Source organism: Falco biarmicus, chromosome Z (assembly GCF_023638135.1).
Source record: "Falco biarmicus isolate bFalBia1 chromosome Z, bFalBia1.pri, whole genome shotgun sequence".
In the NCBI taxonomy this organism is placed as follows: Eukaryota; Metazoa; Chordata; class Aves; order Falconiformes; family Falconidae; genus Falco; species Falco biarmicus.
In genome coordinates this window covers 59,551,390-59,574,964 of record NC_079311.1, presented here as the reverse complement: position 1 = coordinate 59,574,964, position 23,575 = coordinate 59,551,390, and the positions used below count along the sequence as shown (strand labels likewise).

Below are 23,575 nucleotides of genomic sequence, written 5' to 3'. Positions count from 1 at the left end.
CTGGGCTGTGCCTAAGATTTTCCCTCGTGGCCATACTCTGCTTTTCACTGCAGCGTGGAGCCTGGAAAGGGGCTCTGCCTTTGATGGCTGAGTGACCTGGGGTGGATCTGTGTTGCTACAGGAGAGCTCTTCTTCCCCCTTCTCCTGGCCTGCCTGTGCCACAGCACTAACTCCCTGGCTGTGTGGGGTATCCCAAAGCTGTGCTTCACTGAGATACCTGCACAGGTTTTGAGAAGATACAGCGCAGCCCATGCACACTGCGTACACCCAGCGCATTGCTGTGGCCGCAGCCCGTGGCAGCAATTGCTGTGCTGGGAGAGGTCCTGGAGACTCTGCCCTGGAGGGGACACCCGCTTTGCTAAGGGACAAGCGTGCACACCTGAGCAGGGCAGGCACCGTGCTGACAGCCCGGGCGGTTTGCCAGCCTGTGTGTTGTGGTGCCGAAAGCGCAAAGCAAATGCACTAGTAGCTACCAGGGTTTGAAAGGCAGCCCTGTCCAGATTTCCCAGCCCAAACAGGCAGACACGTCAAGCTGCTGTACTGCTGTGCTTCCCTGAGCGGCTCTGGGCAGCATCGCACGTGCTGCATGCGCTGCTCTCTGCCTGCCCAGCAGCTGTGACAGGCTTTAGAGGTGCTGGATTTCCTTTGCTAGCGAGTGCAAGTTAGCACAGATACTCCATCTATTCAAAGCATCCCCGCAAGTGCAGTACCAGATTTGTATCCATAAATATAAAATTGTCACTGGCAATAACTTTAAATTCTTTCTTGAATGGTATTTGGTAGAAAGCAGTTTATGACATTCTGGCTGCTGGAAACATCACCTGTTCTGTTGGGGTCTCCTAGCGTAACTTCTCTCTCCTTTCCTGCAACTCCAGGCAGCTCTTTTCCTCATCTTTACAAGGAGGAACTGATGTTGTAGGACATGGTTTAGTGGTGGTCTTGGCAGTGCTAGGTTAACAGTTGGACTCGATGATCTTAAAGGTCTTTTCCAGCCTAAACAATTCTATGATTCCATTATTCTATTCTATGATTATCCCATTGTGCTTGACACCATCTACACTGCCCTAAGAGTGAAAAAGGTACTGCCTTCCTCGTGGACCTGGCTGGTAAGTCAGAGCTTGAAGGGACCTCTCCACTGCAAAGCACTTGTCATCAGAGTTGTGTCACAAGCAGCTCTTTGAGATCTGTAGTTGGATACCAAATCTGAAGAAAATATAAATTTATTTACTGATAGTGCATCAGGTTTTGTGTACCTAGTTGCACTCCACTTCAAGTCTCTTTTGAACTGAAATAAAAGCAAATGGCAAAGGCTGAGGCTTTCAAGATAATACCATTTTTCTTCTGATAATCTGCTTTTTAGATGTCAGATAAAACAATTTCACAATAGCTAGAAAAGATCTTGCCTGGCATTGCTGTATTTTTATTGATCTTTAATGTAACTTAAAAATATTAGGTTATATTGCAGTGTTCAATTTGCTATCAATTTTTCAGACAGTCTGATAACACAAATGAAAAAAATGCCTGTAATTAGACATTGTTCTTAAAGCTGAGGGACTCTAGAGAAAGCCACACAGCAAGCTTCCTCTGCATGCAAAACTTCAAAGTGCTTCAAGATTCATGAACTACAGGTAAACTTGAAGTCAGCAGGAAAAGTGTCAGTAAACAATGAGAAAAAAAAAATATTGCCTTCATGTTTGAAGGATACATTTTTCCCTTCTGAGAGAAGCTGAAAACAGTATATTCACCTCTGCAGGACAAAGTGGCCGCAGTGAGGCTGGTCATGCAAGCACCATCTTGTGTAAGTGACTTCAATACAGTTCTCCTTCCTGAGGATTGCTTACAGAAAAGGGGATTGCTCACAGCTTTTTCTGGTTCAGAGGCAATTTGAAACTTTCAGGTGATCTTCAGGTATCTTTCTTGGAAGTGGTGTCTACTAATGCAGCACTAGTTGGCTCCTGTGGGAGAACAGCAGAAGAATGACCCACTGGTGCAGTGGGTCAGTCCATGGTTAGCCCAAGATTAGGATGGCAAGTTCTTCACCTCAGGACCCCAGATTGTGCTGAAGCTTTGTGTTTTCAAGCATCTGAATGTGCTTTGCAGCATTTTCTTCCTTTTCTGCTTTGTCTCCGGTCTTTCTGCAAAAAGATTTCTTCTTTAAACCTGATAGAGTTTAACAGATGTCCTTGCAATTAAAACAGCAATAATAAAAACCTAACCAAAAAAAAAAAAAAGAAAACTTTTGGCCAAGCCAAAAAGGGTGATTTATGAGGTTTTATAAAATTTTTGTTGAAATAAAGATCGAGTCATTCTCCGCTGATTCAGCCATAGCTCATGTGCAAGCAAGCCCCTTTTGCAGCAGAATTAGGCTGCACTCAATTCCTAGTAAATTCAGCTGACGAGATGGCTCCAGTGACCCTCTCCATCAGAGCAGCAACTCTTGCTGCCTGACCCCGTGGGACATTGCTGCTGCCAGCTGTGACTTACCATAATTCTGCTTGGCACGTGCACTGCTATGGGTCCAGGGGCTCATCAGGGATGAGCAGAGGGTTTATGGACTTTCTGGATCTTTTTTCCAAAGAGCCTCTTGCTAAGTCGTAATGAAGAAACTTGTCCTTACTGGAACAATCTTATTTCTTTTAGCTTTGGGCTGAAGCTTTAAGCTGCTCTTCTCTCCCTTCCCTTTGCAAGTGGAAAGGCTTGGAGACTAACAACAGTCTTCAGGACCTATGAGGATCCATAAAAGCAGTCTTACTTTTTCTGGCTGATACTCCTGCCACCCTGGTCCAACAACTGGAATGATATTGAGGTGCATGACATTGCAGGGGTAATACGTTGTGCAACTATTGTCAGTTTTACTTCAATAATTTTTGCTTTGTTCCCCTAGAAGATCTTCTGTGAATACAATATAACATGTATCACTGAAGAGTTAAAAAGGCAGCAGGTTGTGGCCCTGCCACCACTGCAAAGTCTCCTTATTTCTAGGATAACATCATTTGGTGATGGCCCCTTTTGTAGGATGATGCCTGCCCCTTGTTTTATTTATTAGAATCCGCTTCTTACAATACATTACATCTTCTTGATGATACATGATTTTATACAAATATTATAGTTTTTACTGAATGGGGTCTGGGGAGGAAAGACAAGTGAAATGCATTCTTCAAATGTTGACTAGCAGGGTATCAACATCAACAAGGGGATGTTTTTTTATTAACCTCTTACACAAACAGAAAATCTTCATTTAATTCAGACATCTTTTATTATAGTTTGAAGTTGCCAACAAAATAACAAGGAACAAAGGGAGTTCTCTGTGCAAGGGAAAAGCTACGACACCTTGCCACTGAGGATTCTCAGGGCTTTAGAAGTATGCTTAATTCAAACTGGAGTGTAGAAGTACTCTTAATTCAACCCACGAGCAGGTTAACACGAAACCGGATTACCCTACTCTTGCCATGCCTGGCCATGGGGTCCCACTGCCCCTTTTGCACCACTTCCACACAGTGGGTTGGATCAGTGTGAGATTAAATAATTGTTCCATAAGATGACTCACGTTACAAAGCTGTGCCCTGGGATCTCACCATTAAATCCCCCACAAGTGATCCTCTAAAAGCCCTCTTAAGGGTGCCAGAATAGTGAAAGCAGAAGGCATTTATATTTCCCCTGAAGACCCCGTCCTTCCATCAGCCCTCTGAGCAGTTTGCTGACTAAATCTTCTATGTATTTGAATAATTTATCATATGAATAAATCCATTTATGCCAAATGAAGAGGTGGACTACTGGGATGCAGTAATGCCAGCACAACAAAATTCCATCTGGGGAGGTGGGGGAAATGAACCTGTAACAATGACAAGCAGTACTGTCTGCTCAGGCGGCAGGAGACAGCTGTGACCACATCTGAAATATGAGAGTGTGGGGAGGTAATGAAACAACATCCAAAAAGGGCTTTAGAACAAGCAGAGATGAGCAAAAAACAAGCTGGTCTTTTTCAGCTGCAAACATGTGGTTGTTATAGAATGACTGAAACCTAAATTGCAAGTTTTATGCCTCGTTCCAAATTTTCCAATTCGGAAAGTATGTAACTATCATTCCTGTGCCTTTTACTTCCCACTGACATTTAAGAAATAGAGGTCTCGACTCTTGCCAAAGGATCTGTCACCCCAAGCCCTTGACCTGGGCAACTGATGAATGCATGTTACAGATGCATGCAGTGCAAAGACTGAAAATATTCAGTCAGATCTCAGGTAGTGTAAATTGGCTTTGGTCCAGCTTACACCAGCTGCTGATCTGCTCCATAAGTGTCTTACAGCAGTAACAGGTGGAGGGATGATGGTTTGTATTCACTAAATGCTGATGACAGCTACCTAACTAGGCGTGCTTTGCTTCCATTTGCCGCCAGGAGATTGACTGTATTGAGCATTTTTAAAACCCCTCTTTCTTTAGCTGTTCTTCAAAGAAATCATTACAAGCCACAGTCAAAGCAGCAACCAGAATGACAAATTCATTAAAATCCACTTCATTGTCTTCATTGGAGTCCAGATCTTTCATAATCTTATCAACCAGAAGGGGATCCTTTTGGCCCTAAAGGGAAAGAGAAGTGACTTAACTGTGCAGATCTTGAATGCGTGTCTGATGCACCTGACAGTGAAACCCACTGCTGTGTCACGAGCCTTGGTGCTACTAAATAAAAGGCTGCCTGAAATATGCACTTGAATAGTAATATACTACTAGCCACAGCATTAAAAACATAGGTCTGGAGTCCCAGAAGTGCACAGCAACAGAAACTGAAGATGGTGCAGCTCTTAGAAGGAATACAGGTAATAAATAGGCACTGAAATGAATCAAACAGTTTTTAGGAGCTGCTGAGCACTGATTTCTTTTGACAAGACGAATTTATAATGTATATTTCTCTGTGTCATCCCTTAACCAACAGTACTTAGATTTTCAGCAGGCTATTCATAAGCGGTCCTCTTATACATTCATTCATCATATTCAGAAGATTCCTACTTAGCAAACAACACATCCCATTTAGTGGGAGTAAGAACAGTGAATCTCGTAATAATAAATCAATAGCCAAGATTAAAAGAAAATCCAAATAAAGGAAATTGATACAATGTAGAAAAAAATGCCACTGGTGGTGATAGGGTCCACAACAATTTTTCCTGTTAAGAGGATACAGAAAAACAACTATGAATCTGGTCATGATTCCATAAAAAGCACTCAGGCTGTGTAATGCAGATCATAACAAATGCGCAAAGAGATATTCAGATCAGCAGCTTATTGCTGAAAGGATTTTCTTAGCAACTCTCTGCAAGGCACACAAGTAGCTGTGCTGTGCCTGTGGCCATTGTGCATGAGCTACCTTCTTGTCTCATGAGAGCTGGTTGCTGGATTTAATTCTTTGAAGGATTTATCTATGCCCTATTATAAAAAATGAACAAACAAACAAAAACCTGATTAAAGCCTCATTTAGCATCGATTTTTCTACTGCTTCTAGGCTGCCCTTGCTTTCCTGCTCAAATGCACAGAGGAGTAAGCAGAGCACAGGTACCCATCTGCCACTGGTGGCCAAAGCTGGACCACCCTCTGAAAACACACTTCTCAAACAGGACATTTGACCTCATCTCCTTCTGCTCAGCTCCACAAAGACAACTGTCATCTGAGAGGCTGTGTCAGGATGCGTCTTGCAGAAGGAGATGCTATTCCTGAACACTTGGATAGCTGCTTATGCCACTCATGAAGCAGTAACTCAAGAGGTTCAGGAGCTGCATCTTACCGAAAGGAAGTCGGTGAGCTCCCTGGTGAGAAGCTCCTTGAGTTCTCCTTTACTGAGCTTGTATCTGTCTCCTTCTTTGCCAGAGTAGTGATGGAAAATTCTGATCAAGGTGTCCATCGCATCCTCCAGTGGTGTGGACATAGCGGTGAGTGGGTGAACTGTGGGGCAAAGAAGCAGAGTCAGTGACATTGCACAGGAGCCAAACCAAAGGCTGGTCTCAGGGAAAGGATGGAGAGCTAGCTGAAGACAGAAATTGCTGCTGGTACTGAAGAAGATTTTCAGTTGATCCATCCTGCCAGCTGTGTGTGAGCAAGGCCAGGCTATTACAAAACATTGTCCTGAGCTTACTAGCAATTACTTTGAAAAGATAAACAGAAAGGAGGGCCTTTATTTAAGAAAGTGATCTACTGTGCATTCATTTTGCAAAACTACTGTAAAAGGAAATCTCTCATACCCATAGCTGAAAATATAGGGAAAAGGAAGGCACACCATCCTGCCTGTTCATTCAAAGGTTTTCTCAAGAAAATGAGATCAACAAATAATAGCAGCCCAAGTGGATGTGCATTTATACAGAAGGGTCCACATCAGTTTCTTAGGTCATTAATAGAAGCATCAGCTTTCTATTTATTTGGTTGTGTTTGCTTGGGCTGACCTTTTTCCCTGTAAATTACTTGCAATAAACAAAAGTGAGCTAGGCACTCCTGAGGGTTTCCTTCATCGAGCATGCAGTAAGAAAGCACATGGGGTAGCACCACCGAGAAAAAAGATGGAAATGCAATTAGTTGCTGAGCAGCTGCCTCAGAAAAAAACTAGAAGTAGAAATCACATGAAAGGGAAACATTATGTTGATTAAGCCCTGGAAGAAAGATTAAAAATCTAGAATGAAATTCAAGGTAAGATTGGAGTCCTGAGCAATATCACTGTGCAAAGGCTAAGACTTACCTGCTTTACAGGCTAGCTGAGGTGTGTGCAAGAAAATACTCAGATCACAGAAGGTGACGGTCACCTTTCTTCCAAACCCCATCCACAAGCTCTTGTTTATCAGGCTGAGAGGGTGGATTACACCAATAGAGACAGACGTATAATTGTCACAAGGATGACGGGGCTTCTGTTTCCCTCTGCATTTGCCTACTCTGTTCAATAAAAGCTGCTTGCTGTAAATGGGTCACTAAAATATTCACTAGGCAGAGCAGAGGGCTGTGTGTGGAACACACAAGGTATCTTTTAACATTTGACCTTTTACAAATATGCCCATCTGGGGGCCTGAAGGTCAAAATTAGAAAATGCTAACAATCACCAAGGCAGTATAAAACAGCTTGCCCACTTTTAAAAAGAACTCTTTCCAATCTGTCTCTCCGCACTTCTACAGCTGAGAAATTAAATGTGTCACTACTGGCAGCCAGTGTTCAAAAATACTTGGGTACCTAGGGGTAGGCTTGTAGGTGGGCTTGCCACAAATCTCTTGAGACATCTACCTTTATCGTCAGATGTTTCTGTAAGCCTAAAACATTGGCTCTTGCTGAATGAAAGTAGTACATGGCTCCTCAGAAGGAAACAAGGAAACCAGTTTCAGAGGGAGGTGTGCCTGGAATTACAGTGTGCACTGATCAGCAGGTTTGGCTTTGTTTTTGTTAGTCCTACACAACAACTGTGGTTCAACAGCTCTCTTTTAATAAGTGATCTTCCCCCAGGAGGGCTTCCCCTGCCCCGAGCCCAGGGACTCACTGACCCCAGGGGGGATGGCTGAGGGGCACAAGAAACAGCAGCTTCACCGTGGTAGGGCCTACTTACTACCCAAAATACCAAATAGCCATGGTTTTCACAACAGCCACATGAAATGAGAAACTGCTTGCTACGGTTTGCTTTCCTTCAGTAAAGCCCTCCGCTTGCTGCACGTGCGTGTCCAGCGAGCACAACTGTGCAGATGAACAGCCGGAGGGCACACAGCCGCAGCTCCTTCTCTCTTTATTCCAGCCAGGGGGAAAGAGAACGAGATGGGCATTGCTTTTAGCCCTGAAATCTCCAGGCAGTCAGAATTCTGAGTGCCAGAGCAGATCTCAGCCCACCCCTCTGCCTGCCTCCTTTGCCTCCAGACATGATGTTCCTTCTGTCTGTGCCATTGTGACAAGTCTCCACAACCCAAGGGCTCCCGGCTGTGCCCTTGGGAGAAGGGGGAGGGAAGGGTGGTGCCACACAAAAATGCTGGATCCCATGGTATGGGAGGTGACTGTGGGTAAAGCCTTATTTCCAAAACAGTAGGCAGGCTCTTCTGATGAGAAGTCCCTGGGGACATGCACAATACTGGGTGCAGGGTGTATGACTTCATCTTCCACCAGTGCCATCATGAGTGCTCACCAGGGATGGGGGGAGCCAATACTCAAGTGAATTTTAGAAAAGGTCCAGGCAGAAACCAGCTTGGAAATGTTGATATGCTACAAAAGGAACCTAGTCCCTCCTGGACTCAGAGGAGAGCTAAGGAAGTTGCTCTCCAAACCTCTTCTGTATTTGGGGATAGCTAATGGGTACCTGGTTTTGTACAGAGGGAATCCCAGTGCACTAGCAAGCACAGGGATCTAGTTGGACCATATGCAGCACGTGGGAGAAGAACATGGGTGATATCAGGTGCAGCACACCTCCCCCACTCAGATCCTGGGCATTTTGAGTGTCTTTGCAGATGCTAAGAAAAGGTATAGAGTCTGTAATGTAGCTATAGCCATGCAGGGCTGTATCTTGCCTGTGATTCACTACTGCTTATAACTATTGCTCAGAAATATTAACCAGATAAACATCACAATACTGAGGGATTTGTGGGGTGTGTGGTGTGTGGGGTTGTTTCACCCACAACCAGAAAATAAACCATGGTTCAGCCAATACAGAAGTATAAAATCCTTCTGTTTGTCTATATATTACATAAATCCTCTGGCTGATGAAAATTGCAAATCAATTATCTAAGCAGTCTACAGGAGCTACAGCTTCCAGGAGGCAGGTATAAACTTTCAGAGCTGCCAGCCTCAGGACAGAAGAAAGAAGGGTTTCCTCTATCACCTCCAGGACATCAGCTCAATAATTTACACAGTGATATAATCTGTGCAATCTCTTTCAATAGCTACTTTTGCTCCAGCTAATTGCATAAAACCCTCTCTGTTCCATGCTAGTGGATTACATGTTCACAGGCAACAGCTGAACTGAGCTTGTTTGTTCTAAAATCAACATAGCCTACAAGCACTTCTGTATTAGGGCAAGACCCAGCTCCATGTCAGCAGCCGCCATTCCCCCACCAATCCTCTCCTGCACTCTGGTTTCCCTCAGACTAAGCACAGAGCCAACACCAGACGTGGCTGACAGAAGGAGTAGGACTGCAGCATGATGGTAGACATGGTGAAGATTGGTGTCTTCCCCATTCATGACCAAAGTTTTTCCATCACAGCCTGCTGAATCATGGCTGTGTTGGTGGGAAGGCACCTCTGGAGGTGCCTAGTCCTACTTCCTGCTCAAAGCGTGATGATCACCAACACCAAATCAGGTCAGCCATGGCTTTGTCTAGTTAAATTTTGAAAATCTCCAAGGACGGAGATTTCACAAGTTCTTGGGTAATCTGCTCTAATGCCGCACTTACCTCCCTGGGGAAGATGGCTACTCTAATATCCAGCCTGAGCACCCCAAGCTGCAGTCATGGCCCTTGACCCTTTTTGCACCATCTACCACTACCACAAAGAGTCTGACTTTGTTGAGTTTATAAATTCCCATCAAACAGTCTTGGGTTCTCAGCCAAACTAAAAAATAAACTTGGAAGCAGCCTGTCCCCTGACTTGCCCAAACTAGTTTCATGTGTTAGTGTCCCCTTAACAATGCGCTTGCCCCTTGCAGACTGCTCTAGCTGTGCTCGTCTCCTAAACAAGTATTTCAACACTGAAGTGTGCACTGCAAAATCAATGGCTGTCAGAAGCAGAAGGGCAGATTTTTCACCCAGCATGGCACAAATATGCTAGAGGACTGAATTCTGCCATCTTTGTTCAGGCAGTAATAGATGCTAGAGGCTTACAGAACAAGTCAGCCATCCAGTTTCACCAGAGCAGTGGAGGTTGTTCCTTGCCCTGTAAACCTGAGAAAGGACACAACCAGCTATGACTGCTTCTTTTAATTTTAGTTGGGGTAGTGTAGAGGTACACCCAGCTGGGAAACTACAGGACTGCTCCTCCCGTCCTACATGGAGATAGGGCAGTCAGACCAGAGGAAGAAAACCTTATTGCTGGTCTCTACTTCTTAAAAAACTGAGCAGAGTTCTGCCCTGTGTGAAAGCAGACAGCCCCTGACATAGTTCAGCAGACTTCTTGCCCCACAGCTGGGAAGGAGAAGCTTTGGCTTCTTCACCAGGATTTTTTCTTGGAATTTTCTTGAGACAACATAACACAGGCTGCCTTTAAGCCAGAGCAGCCTATAAAGTGACAACCTAAGCCACAGTAAAATACTGCTTAGCTTAAGCGGGAGGATCTCATGCTTAGGGCATCTGGTTTTCAACATTTGCCAGAATGCACGTGGGGAGTATTTTCTCACAAATAATTATTGCATTGGGAAAGGCAAGTCAGCCTCCCACCCACATCCTGCCATTATTTATTTTTCCCAAACTCGTACTGTTCTTGGGATGCATATGTTTTGAATCAATGTTGTACCCCCAAAGCGGCAAAAGGTGTGATGGGAAGCAACTGGGAACACTACAAGGCTCAGAAGGACAGATATACTATACACTAAAAAGCTTACATTAGATCAGAGCATAGATTAAAGAGTTTATTAATATAGACTAAAAAGCTTATAAGAGACTTACATTTGAACTAGTATTTCTTGTTAAGTTATAATGATCAATCTTACATTTTTAGGATTGTTAGAATTTTCATTTGTGTTTTGTTCCCCTGTCTGGGTTGTTGATTGATTTATCTCTTTACATCAGGCATGTCTCCCTTCCCCACAGATTCTGGTTCCCATCTTCAAGACCGTTTTAGCTGCTGTGATCGCATAGGCAGCAGAATAGCAAGAAGCTATTAAAGCTCTTGCTAATACCTTTTACCACCTAAATGTGGTGGTTTACTCTGTAGTCATCTTTTTTAATAGGTTACGCTTCAAGGGCTGCCTAACTGAAGTGCATCCTGATCTCATTCTCTGCTGGGTCCTGTTAGGGATGAGACTGTACACTTCTTTTCCAAATATGTAAATGACTTTTTCATTGAAATGTCCAGATCATTGAACTCTGCTTGCTCCCATAGTGGTAATTTCTCTTGTGATATTCATTTAGGACAGAAACTGGAGCATTGTCTGTACATGAGGTACTGACTTGGATTACTGCCTACTGCTCCCCTCTTCTCCTCTCAGAAAATGAGCCACCATTTCCTCCCTCCATGAGCAGTGAGTGACCACCCTTTACTAGCCTGTGAAGGCAACATCAAGTTGTATAGGAATGTTTTGTTATCTGGAAAATAGCCTAGAAAGCCTTCATTAACCCTGAAATGGAGTTCTGAAGTGATACTCTGGCTATACAATTCTTTCTCACAAGTCTCCGAAGCAGATGTGTCTATCCAGCTATGTAACAGCCCAGTCATTTATTATGCTAAAGCAGTCCATCTATGCCAAGGTAGGATGCCAAAATTGTGTAAAATACCCCAGTGCAGACACAGTGCCGGAGCCAGCTCTGCCTTAGGTAGCAGCAGGGGATCCCCTTACAGAGCAGCTCTCCTGCCCTGTAACCAGACAGCATGCACCCAGCCTCAGCTGGCTTTGGTAGTTCGTGTTACAGCTAGGATTTTGCAGTGCCTCACTTTCTTAACAAAGCCAAGACAGTAATTTCCTTTGTGTTAAACCCACAGACCAATAAGGCAAATCCACCCTTGACACACTGATTCTGACCAGCTCGTGTTTCTTCCTAATTCGAACTCACATCAGTGTGGAGCAGCCTTTGTCCTACTTCACCATCCAGTTCCTTCCACAAGATTTTTGCAGCTAGGTTCAGCTTATGCTCTACAACTATTGGGACCCCTCCTTACATGGGGTGCATCACAGGACAGTGGCTAAGTCACCTACAAGGTTGTAGCAGTAACAGAACCTTCCACAGGCTCTCCCTGATGTGGGATGGGCTGTGGAGTGACTCCTGACTCAGTTTCTCCTTTCTGGTCTTCAGCTATCCAGCAGCTATTACTTTGGGAATGGGTTTCCTAGGGCTAGCATGACTAGCTTTCTGGTGGCAAGGAGCACCTCCAAGCAGCAAAGGCCCCTGGCCAATACAACTGCATGTTTTACATGCACTTGGCCATGCCATGATGTGTGGGGGGCCATCAAGGCTCCAGGTGCACAGCTCAGTGCATATTTTCCATCGTCTCTGCTCTGTCTGTGAGCCATGTGCTCAAGTGGGTCCTTCTTGAGGTAACCACCAAATACACTCACCTTTCTTTTATCACCAGTGCCGAAATAAATAACTACCAAAAGATGTAACAGAAAAAAAACACTCCGGACTGACTTGATTCAATATTCCTGGGCACTGTTGATGTTAAATCAATATAGAAAAATGAGGCAAATAAAGTTTTAACTCAGTTTGTATGTATATATAAAACAATGAGGTGCATTTCTTTTGGTCTGGGGCTGCCCCTTAGTGTCCTGCTGAAGAACTGCGGCTTCCAGATCTCACGCTAACAATGACTAACAAAGCTGCAGGGCCCAAGGGAGACAGACTCCCACCTGACTGCTCCAGGACACACACAGACGTTTCACCACTGCATTACTACAGCAAGCTCTGCATAAGACTCTGCGTTATCAACAACAAGCCAAACGAGAAGTCATATCATTAAAAATTACAGAGAAAAGAAATACCTGTTACCCGCAGCTTCTTAGCTAGAGCTATACACTCTGCAAAGAATTTAAGTGCTTGGTATCAGTCAGTGTTACAATAATGGGATTTAAGCACATGCTTTGCTGAATTCAGGCTGTATATTCCACTAATGGCCCTTGATGACACATCTCAAACTTACCGCCTGATGTGGGAAAAAGAAAGTTCTGAAGCACTTAAAGCCAGTGCTACCATTTGGAAGGTAAATGGAAGAAGAGAACAGAGTAATGTAATCTCCAGAGCTGTTACAGGAGCAACCAGCAAATAGCCATGAATTCTAGTCCAAATGCAATGGGATCAAGAAGCCTGAAGAGGGCACTGAGTGCCAGTAGATGGTGAGGTTACAGAACGAGTGCTTGAAGATGATAAGGCCATAGCAAAAAACCTAAATAAATATATTTTGCAGGCGTTTTCACTGTGGTGGAGCTTGGGGAGGTTCCCATAAGACAGAGAAAGGGACATGCTGAAGGATATGTCTCAGACTGAAGCGTAGGTAAAAGATGTTGTAGGGCATATCCTCAGAACAAGCCATAACAAGCCAGGACTGGATGGTATCCACTGCAGAGGTCTAGAGGAACTTGAGGGGGATGAATGATGGGAGCCACTGGCTAAAATCTGCCTCAGGAGCACAGCACAGAAACCTGGCAGGTACGATGCCATGTGGAGAGGTGCCAGGCAGTATCCAGAGAGCTGCCGAACATCAAGTCTGCTGTCCATATCGAGTAAAGAGGTAGAGACCAGCCTGAAAACCAGAAGGGTGGGAACATGATGAAACACAATATGCTGTGGAAAAGTAAAGAGAAGTCATAATGTAAATCTACTGACATTCCCTGAAAGAGCCACTGGTGGGGGACCTCCCTGATACTGTCCACATTGTTCCCAGAAAACATTCCTCACTCCTAAAGAACCTAGGTTGCCATGCGATACAAGGAAAAGACACACGATAAATGGCTAACTGAAAGATAGGAAATCATGAATAAATTACTGACTTCTACAAGTGAACTTGTAAACCCATTGATACCACCAATGGGGTCCCACAGGAATCTGTCCTGGGGCCAGTGCTATTCAACATATTTCATTGATGATCTGGGAAAGGGAATAAATAATGAAGGGATAAAGTTTTTTTGTTGATAGCTGTACAGAGAGAAGAAGTTAAAGTCCAGCTGCGAAGAATGAAGAAGGACCTCATGGAACTGAGCTATATAGTGCGAGATAAATTTAGCATAGATGAACACAAAGTGACATGGGGAAAATCAGGTTTTTGTACACAACTATGAGCTTTGAGTTGACTGTTGGGATTCTTGAGTGAGATCTTGGATTTACGGCAAGGAAAAATGTTGGTCCAGTAAGAATCTGAAAACAAACAGGATTAGGAAATAAATAGAAAACAGAAAAACAGAAGTGGTTTTATGCTAGTAAGTCCAAGGGAAGCCCACTTCTTCAACCTCATGGTGGTCCTCCTGCCTTCATCTTACAAACAGTACGGCAGGATTAGAGGAGATAAGGAGGAAAACAGTAAAGAAACAGCTTCTGTGTTAGAAACAGCTAAATACACAAGTCATCTCAGTCTGCAGAAGGACATAACTGAAGATATGAAAGAAGCTTGCACATTCAAGCATGGAGAAGGCATGGAGAAGGTACTAAGTAATTATTCACAGTCTTTTCCAATGCAAAAATACAGAGAAAAAAAACCCCACAGACAACGAGTTCAAAAGAAGCAAAATAATATTTTTAAGCTGCTGAACTGCTTGCTGTGACAAATTCCTGGGAATAAAAATACTTATTGAGACCTACTAAATATGAAACTTGTGCCATCAAGACATCTCCAAAACACAAATCACGGGAGGCTGGGTTAGCTTTCTGGAGAATTACCAGCCTTGCCACACTCTAGTCCTCTTTCCTACATACCTACATTAGCCACTGTTCCTAGAAGGTTACTAGGTGAGAACTAGCTTTGCCTGTTATAAGAAAAGCCAGTTATATTGTTGTTATCTGAAAAAAAATTCATTAAAAAGTCCAAGGCAGACAAAACATTCATTTCCAGGACAAGTTTACAGGAAAGCAAAACTCTGAAAGCAGAAGGTGCTTGCAATCCTCTTTTGACATTCCCATGGCTATTACAGCTGCAGCTGCTCTGAGGGATCTGCTCTTGAAAAGTGAATTTTTGATGGTACTAGGAATGGAGCTGGACCAACAATACAGAAGCAATGTAAGTTTCAGCACAAGCCAGCCTGGGTGTTAAAAGCAGATGTAAATTAAGAGCCAGAGGCAGATGTTGTTAAGGTACAATTGGTTTAACTTCTTCAAAAAAACAAGGAAATTAGGGTTATACCAAGTTTAATGAACACCATGAATGGCCCAGAGACATGTTGCATGTATATGCAAACCAAGAACAGCTGAGATGGTCAGAGGAACAGAGAAAGACAGCTGGCACAATTTCCTCTTCACATCTTAGAATTTACTTAGAATTTTGGGCTGCATGTTTTCTCTCCATTTGGAGGAGAAACTGAGAACACACTGCACTGTGCAGATACACTCAAGTGTATCAGCAACACACACCACCCTGCTGTGGTGTCTGCATCCCTCAACTTTGCAGGGCAGTAGCAGGAGCTCCTAGCTCCACCAGCCCTGGCAGGTACCTTGTCCAAGCCAACGGCCAGTGGTGGGGTTCCTTCATCTCAAATAACATGACGGCCCCATGGGCTTCTTGTTGGTCTCCTGACTCGCACCCCAGCCACACACTCTCCTGTCTCATACCACAGTCCTGTGTCACCTGGCACGTGAGATGATGAGAGGCTAGATGTAAGCCTGGTAATGGTGACAGAGAATGCACTTGCACTTGTGTGTCCCTGGACACAGCTCAAACAATGGCAAAACCCATTCTCCAGCCTTTGCCAGTGCTTGCTGCGGCGTGTTGTTCAGATCCCTTTGTTTCACTTCTCCTTGCTGCTTTTATCCTTGCTTCTGTGCCTCCCAAGCATAGCATTCACGCAGCCCTTCAGCCCCTGCGTTTGCAGGAAGGGTCTCGCTCAGCTCCAGCAGACCTCATCGGGTCTCACTCTATGGCATGAGGCTGTCATATGAGGTTGTGGATCATTTCCCATGATCTTGCTATGGGAGGCCTAGTTTTTGTGGCTGATCAGTTAGCTCACTTTCAAGTCTGATGTATTAGATACACAGAAGTAGCCTGAATAGAACTGGTTCAGCCAACACTTCTAATGCATTAAAAAAAAAGACATTAGATAGATGTGGCAAGAGAAGTAGACACAAGTGACTGCAGAACTATTACTCAACCAATACACATCACGCTTAAAATATCTTACCAAAATTTGGACATAAACTTGAATAAAATCACCGAAGTGTGTTAAAATGGGTGAGTAAAAGTTTTGACAGGTAGAAAGCCCACAAAGCAATTATCTACTTTGTGTGCCACTAAAAGCAGTCATCATGTCTGCTGTGGAAAACAGAGTGATCATGCACAAATTTACTGTTCTGTTGCCTTCTAAAAGAATGAGTAATGGCTTATTGCCCTTACCCTGTTTTCCAAGTACCCCTATAACAAAGCCTTGAAAGAGCTGGTTTTCACAGAGCTTCCTTTTCATCTCCTCCCTCCCACGCTGAACGATATCCCACCTTTGATCAGTGGGTCTTCAATCCAAAAAGCCACATAAACCGTTTTTCAGCCGCAGAACATTGCATATGTTGCATTCAAACTCTCTGATCCCAGTGAGCTTTCTACACTCATTATCCCTAAGAGTTTAATAACATTTACATTGAACCTTCTAAGAGGCATATATTTCTGTGAAAAGAAATTCCTTCATAATCAGAACTATATGAATTTCTGTTATTTGCTTTTCAGTTCTTTGACCAAAGACCCTGAGCTATGGAAAGGAGAATGTCAGTGACAGATATCATGTGCAACATTTTTTAAATTAAGCTTTTATCTCCTCTGCAAGTATTTTTCTGCCTTGTTTGCAGTGATTTTAGAGTGAAATCAGATTTTACCTCTATGGAAAGTCTTTTCCAAACCAACTATTTTTCCATTGTTTAAAGGTTGTTTTAAAGTTTATTGTCCTTCTGGTATTTCCAAAGGAAGCAGGACAATACACTGACAAAAACGCTGACACTGCTATTAAATGAGATTTCAGATGTACTTTTGATAATACAAACTACTGCCATCCCTGAACTAAAAAGCATGATGATGATATCACCATCCTTATTTGCTTTTTTTTTTTTTTTTTTCTAGAGAAATTCTGTTTCTTGGGATAATTGGCAGATACAGAAGGCTGGCAGGGTGTCAGGAGCAAGTATATGCTACCGTCTTGTTTCCATTGTTGAGTTGGGTGTTTAAATATGTTAATTTTGTTACAAAAGTGCCAGTATCCATGTTTTCAGACAGAAAGAAGAAATCTCAAATACCTGAGGCTGTTAAGATTCCTTGGAATCATACTGTGGCAGAAGCATGACAGAAGCCAGTATCATATCAGTAGTGATTGCTACCTTAACTCTACATCCCTCTAATTAGGGTACCTTTATTAATCACATGCACATGTTGTGTCTTCTGGTGGTCATTGAGACAACAAGTATAACAGGCATTAATGCCTTTCATTCTAAGTGTTATCTACATAAAATTATGCCACTTACAGAGCAAATGAATAATTACTTTCCGACAACCAAAATCACAGATACTGCTGACCCATGAAAAGCTCCTAAATGATGATATTACAAAGTATCTAGATTTTTTGTGTCAGGGCACTGAGTCCAAGCATTCCCCATTTTTTATTCTTCAGTTCATTGTCAAAAGAAGTTTGCAGTAAAATGATGTTCTCACCATATCCTCTAACGATGCAACCCCACTGATGCGGCAGGTCCAGCACTCACTTGTTCCTGACTCACCTGGCATGGTGGGGGTCTGCTTGAGAGCTGCCCAGCCTCAATCCTGCCTTTGATACCAAACAGAGGTGCACTTGTGGCATCTTGCAAGAGTATTACCACTGAGGAAGATGGAGGGCTGGTAAAAAATGGCACAAATGGGACTCTGCCTTTGCTCAAAGGGCAGAGAAGGTTCACTCCTTACTTTAGAAATACATTTATTTCTTACCTGAGTCCACTCTTGTGAAGTGGTCTGAGTCACCACCCTCCCCAGCACAAAGTATTTTGTAGCTACAATGGTCATGGTAAACATGCATTAAGTTACATAGATACATTTGCAGGTTAAGTAACATTTCCACAATGGCAAACTTCACGTGGGCTCAGCCACTGTGAAAATAATGAAAAAAATCAGCTATGACTGACAATAAACTTCTGCATGTCATACTACTTCAAAATCCTGGAGATTACAGGAGACAAACACCACCACCTCTTCTTGCTCAGATAAGATTATGCTTGGAAGATTTCATTTTAGCAGTGGTTTAGATCCAATAAAAATGAGGGAGACAGCAAGATATCATGAGAAAATCCTGCTTCAAAAGGTACTTTCCAGGAGCCCCGTATCTCTCCTTAGCAATTTGCTTCCCTGATCCCACACTTAGCAGGGATATTTAATATCATCTGTTAAGTCCTACTCCTTCTCTAACATCAGATATCTATGTGTGTCTTGAAATGGGGAGTTACAAAACCATTTGCACAGCACAGGGAAACCTGGATTAAGTCTTTCAGATTTGTGTGTCAAAGAAAATGTGCAATAGCAGCTAGAAACAGAAGAGGGAGCCTGTAACCACAGCATCCGCTCTTTTTGCAGTTTTTCAGAAAATGAAACAAAACACGATTCTGTATGCAAAATTCTTTCCCCAACCGATCAATACAGTCCTCGGCCACCCCCTGAATAACACCGATGTCTCTGGGCTTAGGTAGACAGCTTGGCTGGTACGTGACACGCGCCTCTGCCCCTTTGCTGAGAAGCCACGCTCCCACGTCATGCTGTGTGCTCTTTGCCCACTGAGATGGTACCACTTCCCCATACTGCAAGCCTTCTGAATTAGAGGTTAATACGCAAAAGTAAGGAAGTTAATTCAAGGTGGACGCTCTACTCCATGGAAACACCAAGAGCCAAGGAGATGCCTGCAACTCTGACTTCAGCGCAGCAGCTTTAGCTCAGCATTTAAGTAGTGGAGAAGCAGATGCTCTGGGAGGAAGGAGGGAGGATGCGATTTTAGACACGCTAAAACAGATGTCTACCTATCCATATAGGATCCTTACATACCAGAGCAGAGATGTGTGTAATGACTCCCTTGCCATGTGCAAACTAACTGTGAGGAGCTCTCTACTTTGACGAGGGAGCAAACTACACAGCACAAAGGCACCGTGAGTTCATGCTGAGGGAAACTGTGTGTTCACTGGCATAGCATATGTGCCACACGCACACTACAGTGACCCCACTAAGTGGACAAGCCCCCCAAATGGTCCTCAGGCCACAGAGCTCTGTGGAGCCTCTGTTCCTGATCACACCTGACAGGTCTGACTCTGTCTCTGGGTGCCTGCAACTAGCCATGACTAGGAGTGGGCATTCGTACCAAACGTGGCTTAAATTTAAACCATACATGGAAGACAAAAGGATCTTGAAACAACAAGGCTGCTAGCATCTGTCTTATCTAAAGCCTTACTATCTCGAATTGAGTTGGAGGCAGTGGAAACTGTGACCTTAGTGGCAGTCAGGTGCTGCCATTTCCCAACTTCTGGCAGCGTTATCTTCACCCTGTGCTGTCACACATCCTAGCACCAGGACCTCCCCTATCAGCCTGCCCATGCCCTGCCATAACACAGTTAACAAAGTGAAGGTGCTGTGGGATGACTCTCTCTCTTCTTTCCTACTATTCCTCCTTCTCCAGCCCCTTCTTGACACCTGGTGCAGAATTTAATTCTGCAGAACTCACCCTAGGCTGAGTTTTGTCGAAGTTGGAGCCAGCTCTACATCCTTCACCAGAAAACCCGAATAAAGCCATCTACACTCCTCCGAGACTTCACAGCAAACAGCACCAGTTTACCAGCCACAGAGAGCTCCTTTGTCCTCTCCATCACTGGCCCTGCTAGCTAAAACTCACGGTGGCAGGCGCTGGGAGTTGAGCCTTAGTCTCGGCTGCTAGCCTAGGGTCTGGCAGCAACTCAGACATTTACTGAGGATTGTCTTGCCAGATACTATTGTAGTATTCATGACTCTACCAATTTAATGACATATAGTGGCCCGAGGAGTTTCCAGGCAACCAGCCTAACACACACAATGCAGTCTTCATAAATACAACTGAGCAGTTCTGTAATTTCGTTTCAGCATTGCATTTTGCCACCAAATCACTCTTCACAGCAACAGCACCCTCCACACCAGTTCACAAATAGCATCACCACAATACAGCCACCTCCAACATTTCCAGCTGTACTCCCAAAGTTAATGAAGAGAGATTAGTGATTCTGACCAAAAGCAGGCAACTTCATTTGAATGTGTAACAGTACCACTTGCTTCCAACATGTCCTGAACTACTGCTAAGGGCTTGCCCTCAATATTTGTACACAGTGAACCATGTCACTCAGTTCATCCCCCCACAGAAAGCCAGATGCATTTGCCTGACTGGGATTTGAAGACGAAATGTCAAGGGGTCACAATGTGTCAAACTGGAAGTATGCCCTAGTCCAGACTCACTGCCAGCTAAATCCAGCAAGCACCAGAGCGTGGTATTCCCGCCCCAGCCTACACTGCCATTTTGACTCATCAATTGCTTCTTGTGTTTTCTTCGTATCTTCATGGCTTTTGTAAATGCGTGACACAGAAGTCTCTTCAGGACTTTCAGGAAACTTCTACCACTGCATCTTATTTTTTTAAATTTATGTTTACAAGTTAATAATTTCCTTTGTTTTTTTCCTCTTATTCAGTGGGTCAGCCTCTCCAAAGAAGCCGCATATCCTTTGTTTTCCCACATTAAATTACTCCATTTTCCCAAGTGCTCAGAAATACAGACACAGGCCCCATGCAAACAGTCTCTACCTCCCCACATCCTGTACTGTGATAGTACAGTTCCCGTCACAGACATTCGTGACAGGCAGGAAGCACAGGCCGACTGCTAAAACACAGCACCAGGAGTACATACCGTCCTGAATTCAGACTCAGTGCAGACAAAGCACAAATGCTGATGACGTTCCCCACCACATCATGTCCACGCATCACTTCCTTCTAGCAGCTGAGAGCTGGCAAGCACTATAAAGGGGAGGGGAAATCAAATAAATGGCAGTAAAGGCTCAGTATCACACATGCTAAATGCTCAGTTTCCAGCAGTTTGCTTCCTGAAGGTGAGGCACAAAGCTGGAGTGCAATCCCTAAACAAAATGCAGCTGTTAACTGTGAGAGGGACATCCACTCATGTGCCACCTCATACTTATTCCCAGCCAGAGCACCCATCACTTGATGCATGCAAGGTCTGGCAATTAAAATCCTGCCGACCTTAAGAATTACTGTATGTCGATTTTTAGAACTGCCATAAAATACAGACAACATCCCTCTTGTCCACTGTTCCCTCAGAACCGTCTGTGTTAACTGACACGTCATGGGGGCTGCAATACCTGGAGCTGACCAACGGACAGAGCTGAGAGTTGTTATTGGGACATTTCTCTTAACTCCCAAATGTAGACAAATCAAATGTTGGCTTTTCTTCTCCCACACTTTGTTGCTTCATTACACAAGTGCTCATTACTGCATATTATTAACACATTAAAAACAAAGGACCAAGGCTTAGTCCATGTGATGAGTGTGCTACCAGCAGACTGCATTGGTAAAGCACTCCAGAGAGACACAAATTTAGCAGAAGGACTGTGCTTTACACCCAGTGTAATAATCCCACAGAGACCAGGTGGAGCAAGTTTTACTAGCAAAGACACAGTTCCTCCATTACAGCTACATCAGGGCTCTTGCTGACATGGCTCTGGCAATCAGAGATCGCACCAGTTCTCTCCCATGGCTGCTCTATGCTGTGGCAAAATGCAATACCCAGGTGAGCATTAAGCCGACCCAGGTAACACACAGTGTTCAGCAGCCAGCAGCCTATGTGACAAGAAAGGAGGGTATCCAGAGAGATGGGAGTGGCCACACTTTAATTATCTTTGCATTTGGGAATGCAGGTTCAATACTGAAGTGTAGACACTGGAGCCTGGCTTCGACAGGATTTCATCAGAGAGAATCCCAGGTAGACCTCAGTACCCTTGAGCTGGCTCCATTCTGGTGTTTGCACCACATGAGCAATCCCAGGTGGTTTATGAACTCCAGTGCAGCTATGAACCTACCCACCTCCACGTACAGACAGACATGCCTTTCCCCCTTTCCCTAGCCACCAAAGAGCTGGCCAGACCACCAGGGAAGCTGGCTGCAGACATGCTTAAAAGAACAGTGAAGCCCGAGTCACATAAGCTAGCACTGGGTCAGTGAGTCCTGATGGATCCAAGAGAATTGTCACAGTGTCTCTGCATAGCACTCAATGTATCCTTCGCAATCACTAGCCAATTTTCTATCACCTGAAGCATCTCTGTCTCCTTTGGCCTAGATGACAGAGAGCTGACTATGTAGTCAGCGTGTTACACTGGTCCTGCCAGCAAACAGTGCCTGGAGAATGTTTATCTGCAAGCCAACAGAAGGTAGGCTTCTGAGGAAAAACAACGTAGTTAACACGTACTCTCCTGGCTGTTTTTGCATCAAAATGTGCATGTTTACTGTGTTCATGCTGAATTTAACATTGATGCTGTATATTAACCATGTTCAAAGTGCCCATGACAGTTGAAATGCATCTGTAATGAAACTCAGGTCCCCAAGGGCTGTTACAGTAAATAGGCATTATGCTGCTTGATTCCCAGGACAGCTACACATCAAGACACATGCCATATGTTTTCAATCATTACACCACAGTTAGTCAGACAAAATGAATGCTAAACTTGGTGGGCCCAGATTCATCAAGGAATTCTGAGAAAATTCAGGGACAAAATAGCTGAATTAGTAACAGAAGTGTGTTACATCTTGCCAAAACTATACTTGAATACTGGGAGCCAATGCTACAATCAAAAGAATGTTCTGAGGTGTTCAGGCAAGTATGGTCCTGTGAGCCCAGTATCTGTGCTGGGCAGTTAGTGATGAGTCTAACAAGGGACATCACTAATGAAATTTGGACTTTTCTGGGAAAAGCCACCACTGCTTTTGTAAAGAGAAGTCTGGGCTTAACAGCCTGTGGAGCTCTTGGAAGAGACCAGTTGCACGTGGAGATAAGGATGATCCAGTGGATCCAGTCTACCTGGATTTCCAAGAGGCTTTTGGCAAAATTCCTGATTAAAGGCTTTTAAAGAGAACTAGGCAGCCATGGACTGAGAGGGAAGGTCCTTTTGTGGAAAAATAACTGATTACAAGAAAAGAACTACAGGGTAGAAGAAAAATGGTCTGTTTTCCAAATGCCGGGTACTCACCAGTGTGGTGCCAGACCTGTATCTGGCCTTTCATAACCTCACAACATCTTTTTAGTCCTCCAGAGCTGCCTGCCCCTTCTTCCAAAGGTGGTACTCTCCCTTTTTCCCTGAGTTCCAGCTAAAGTTCAGCCAGGTCTTCTCCACCACTGGCTCATCTTTTGGCCCATGGCAACAGCCTGCCCCTGCACCTCTAAGATCTCCTTCTTGAAGAACGCCCAGCCTTCCTGGACCCCTTGGCCCTTCAGAACGATCCTCCAAGGGATTCTGTCAACCAAGTTCTTAAACAGGCCAAAGTCAGCCCTCTGGAAGTCCAACACAGCCATTCTGCTGACCACCCACCACCCCCTCCATACTTCTCCAAGAATCAAAAACTTCATCATCTCATGCTTGGTATGCCCAAGACATCCTCCAACCACCACATCCCCCACCAGCGCTTCCCTGTGTGCAAACAGCAGGCCCAGCGGGACATCTCCCCTGGCTGGCTCACTGACAGCTGTCAGGCAGGCATCTGC

At 44.2% G+C, this 23,575-nt stretch overlaps 1 protein-coding gene across 1 annotated transcript; it reads right to left on the bottom strand.

Annotated features, from left to right (window-relative positions):
- Positions 1–3,237: 3,237 nt before the first annotated feature.
- S100Z (S100 calcium binding protein Z) lies at positions 3,238–7,009 on the bottom strand. The gene is made up of 3 exons (XM_056324929.1): positions 6,713–7,009; positions 5,771–5,928; positions 3,238–4,575 (listed from the first exon to the last, which is right to left on the bottom strand). Exons 1-3 carry the CDS (start codon positions 6,792–6,794, stop codon positions 4,417–4,419), a joined length of 399 nt encoding a protein of 132 aa, XP_056180904.1. The 5' UTR covers positions 6,795–7,009; the 3' UTR covers positions 3,238–4,416.
- Between the last annotated feature and the right edge of the window lie 16,566 nt (positions 7,010–23,575).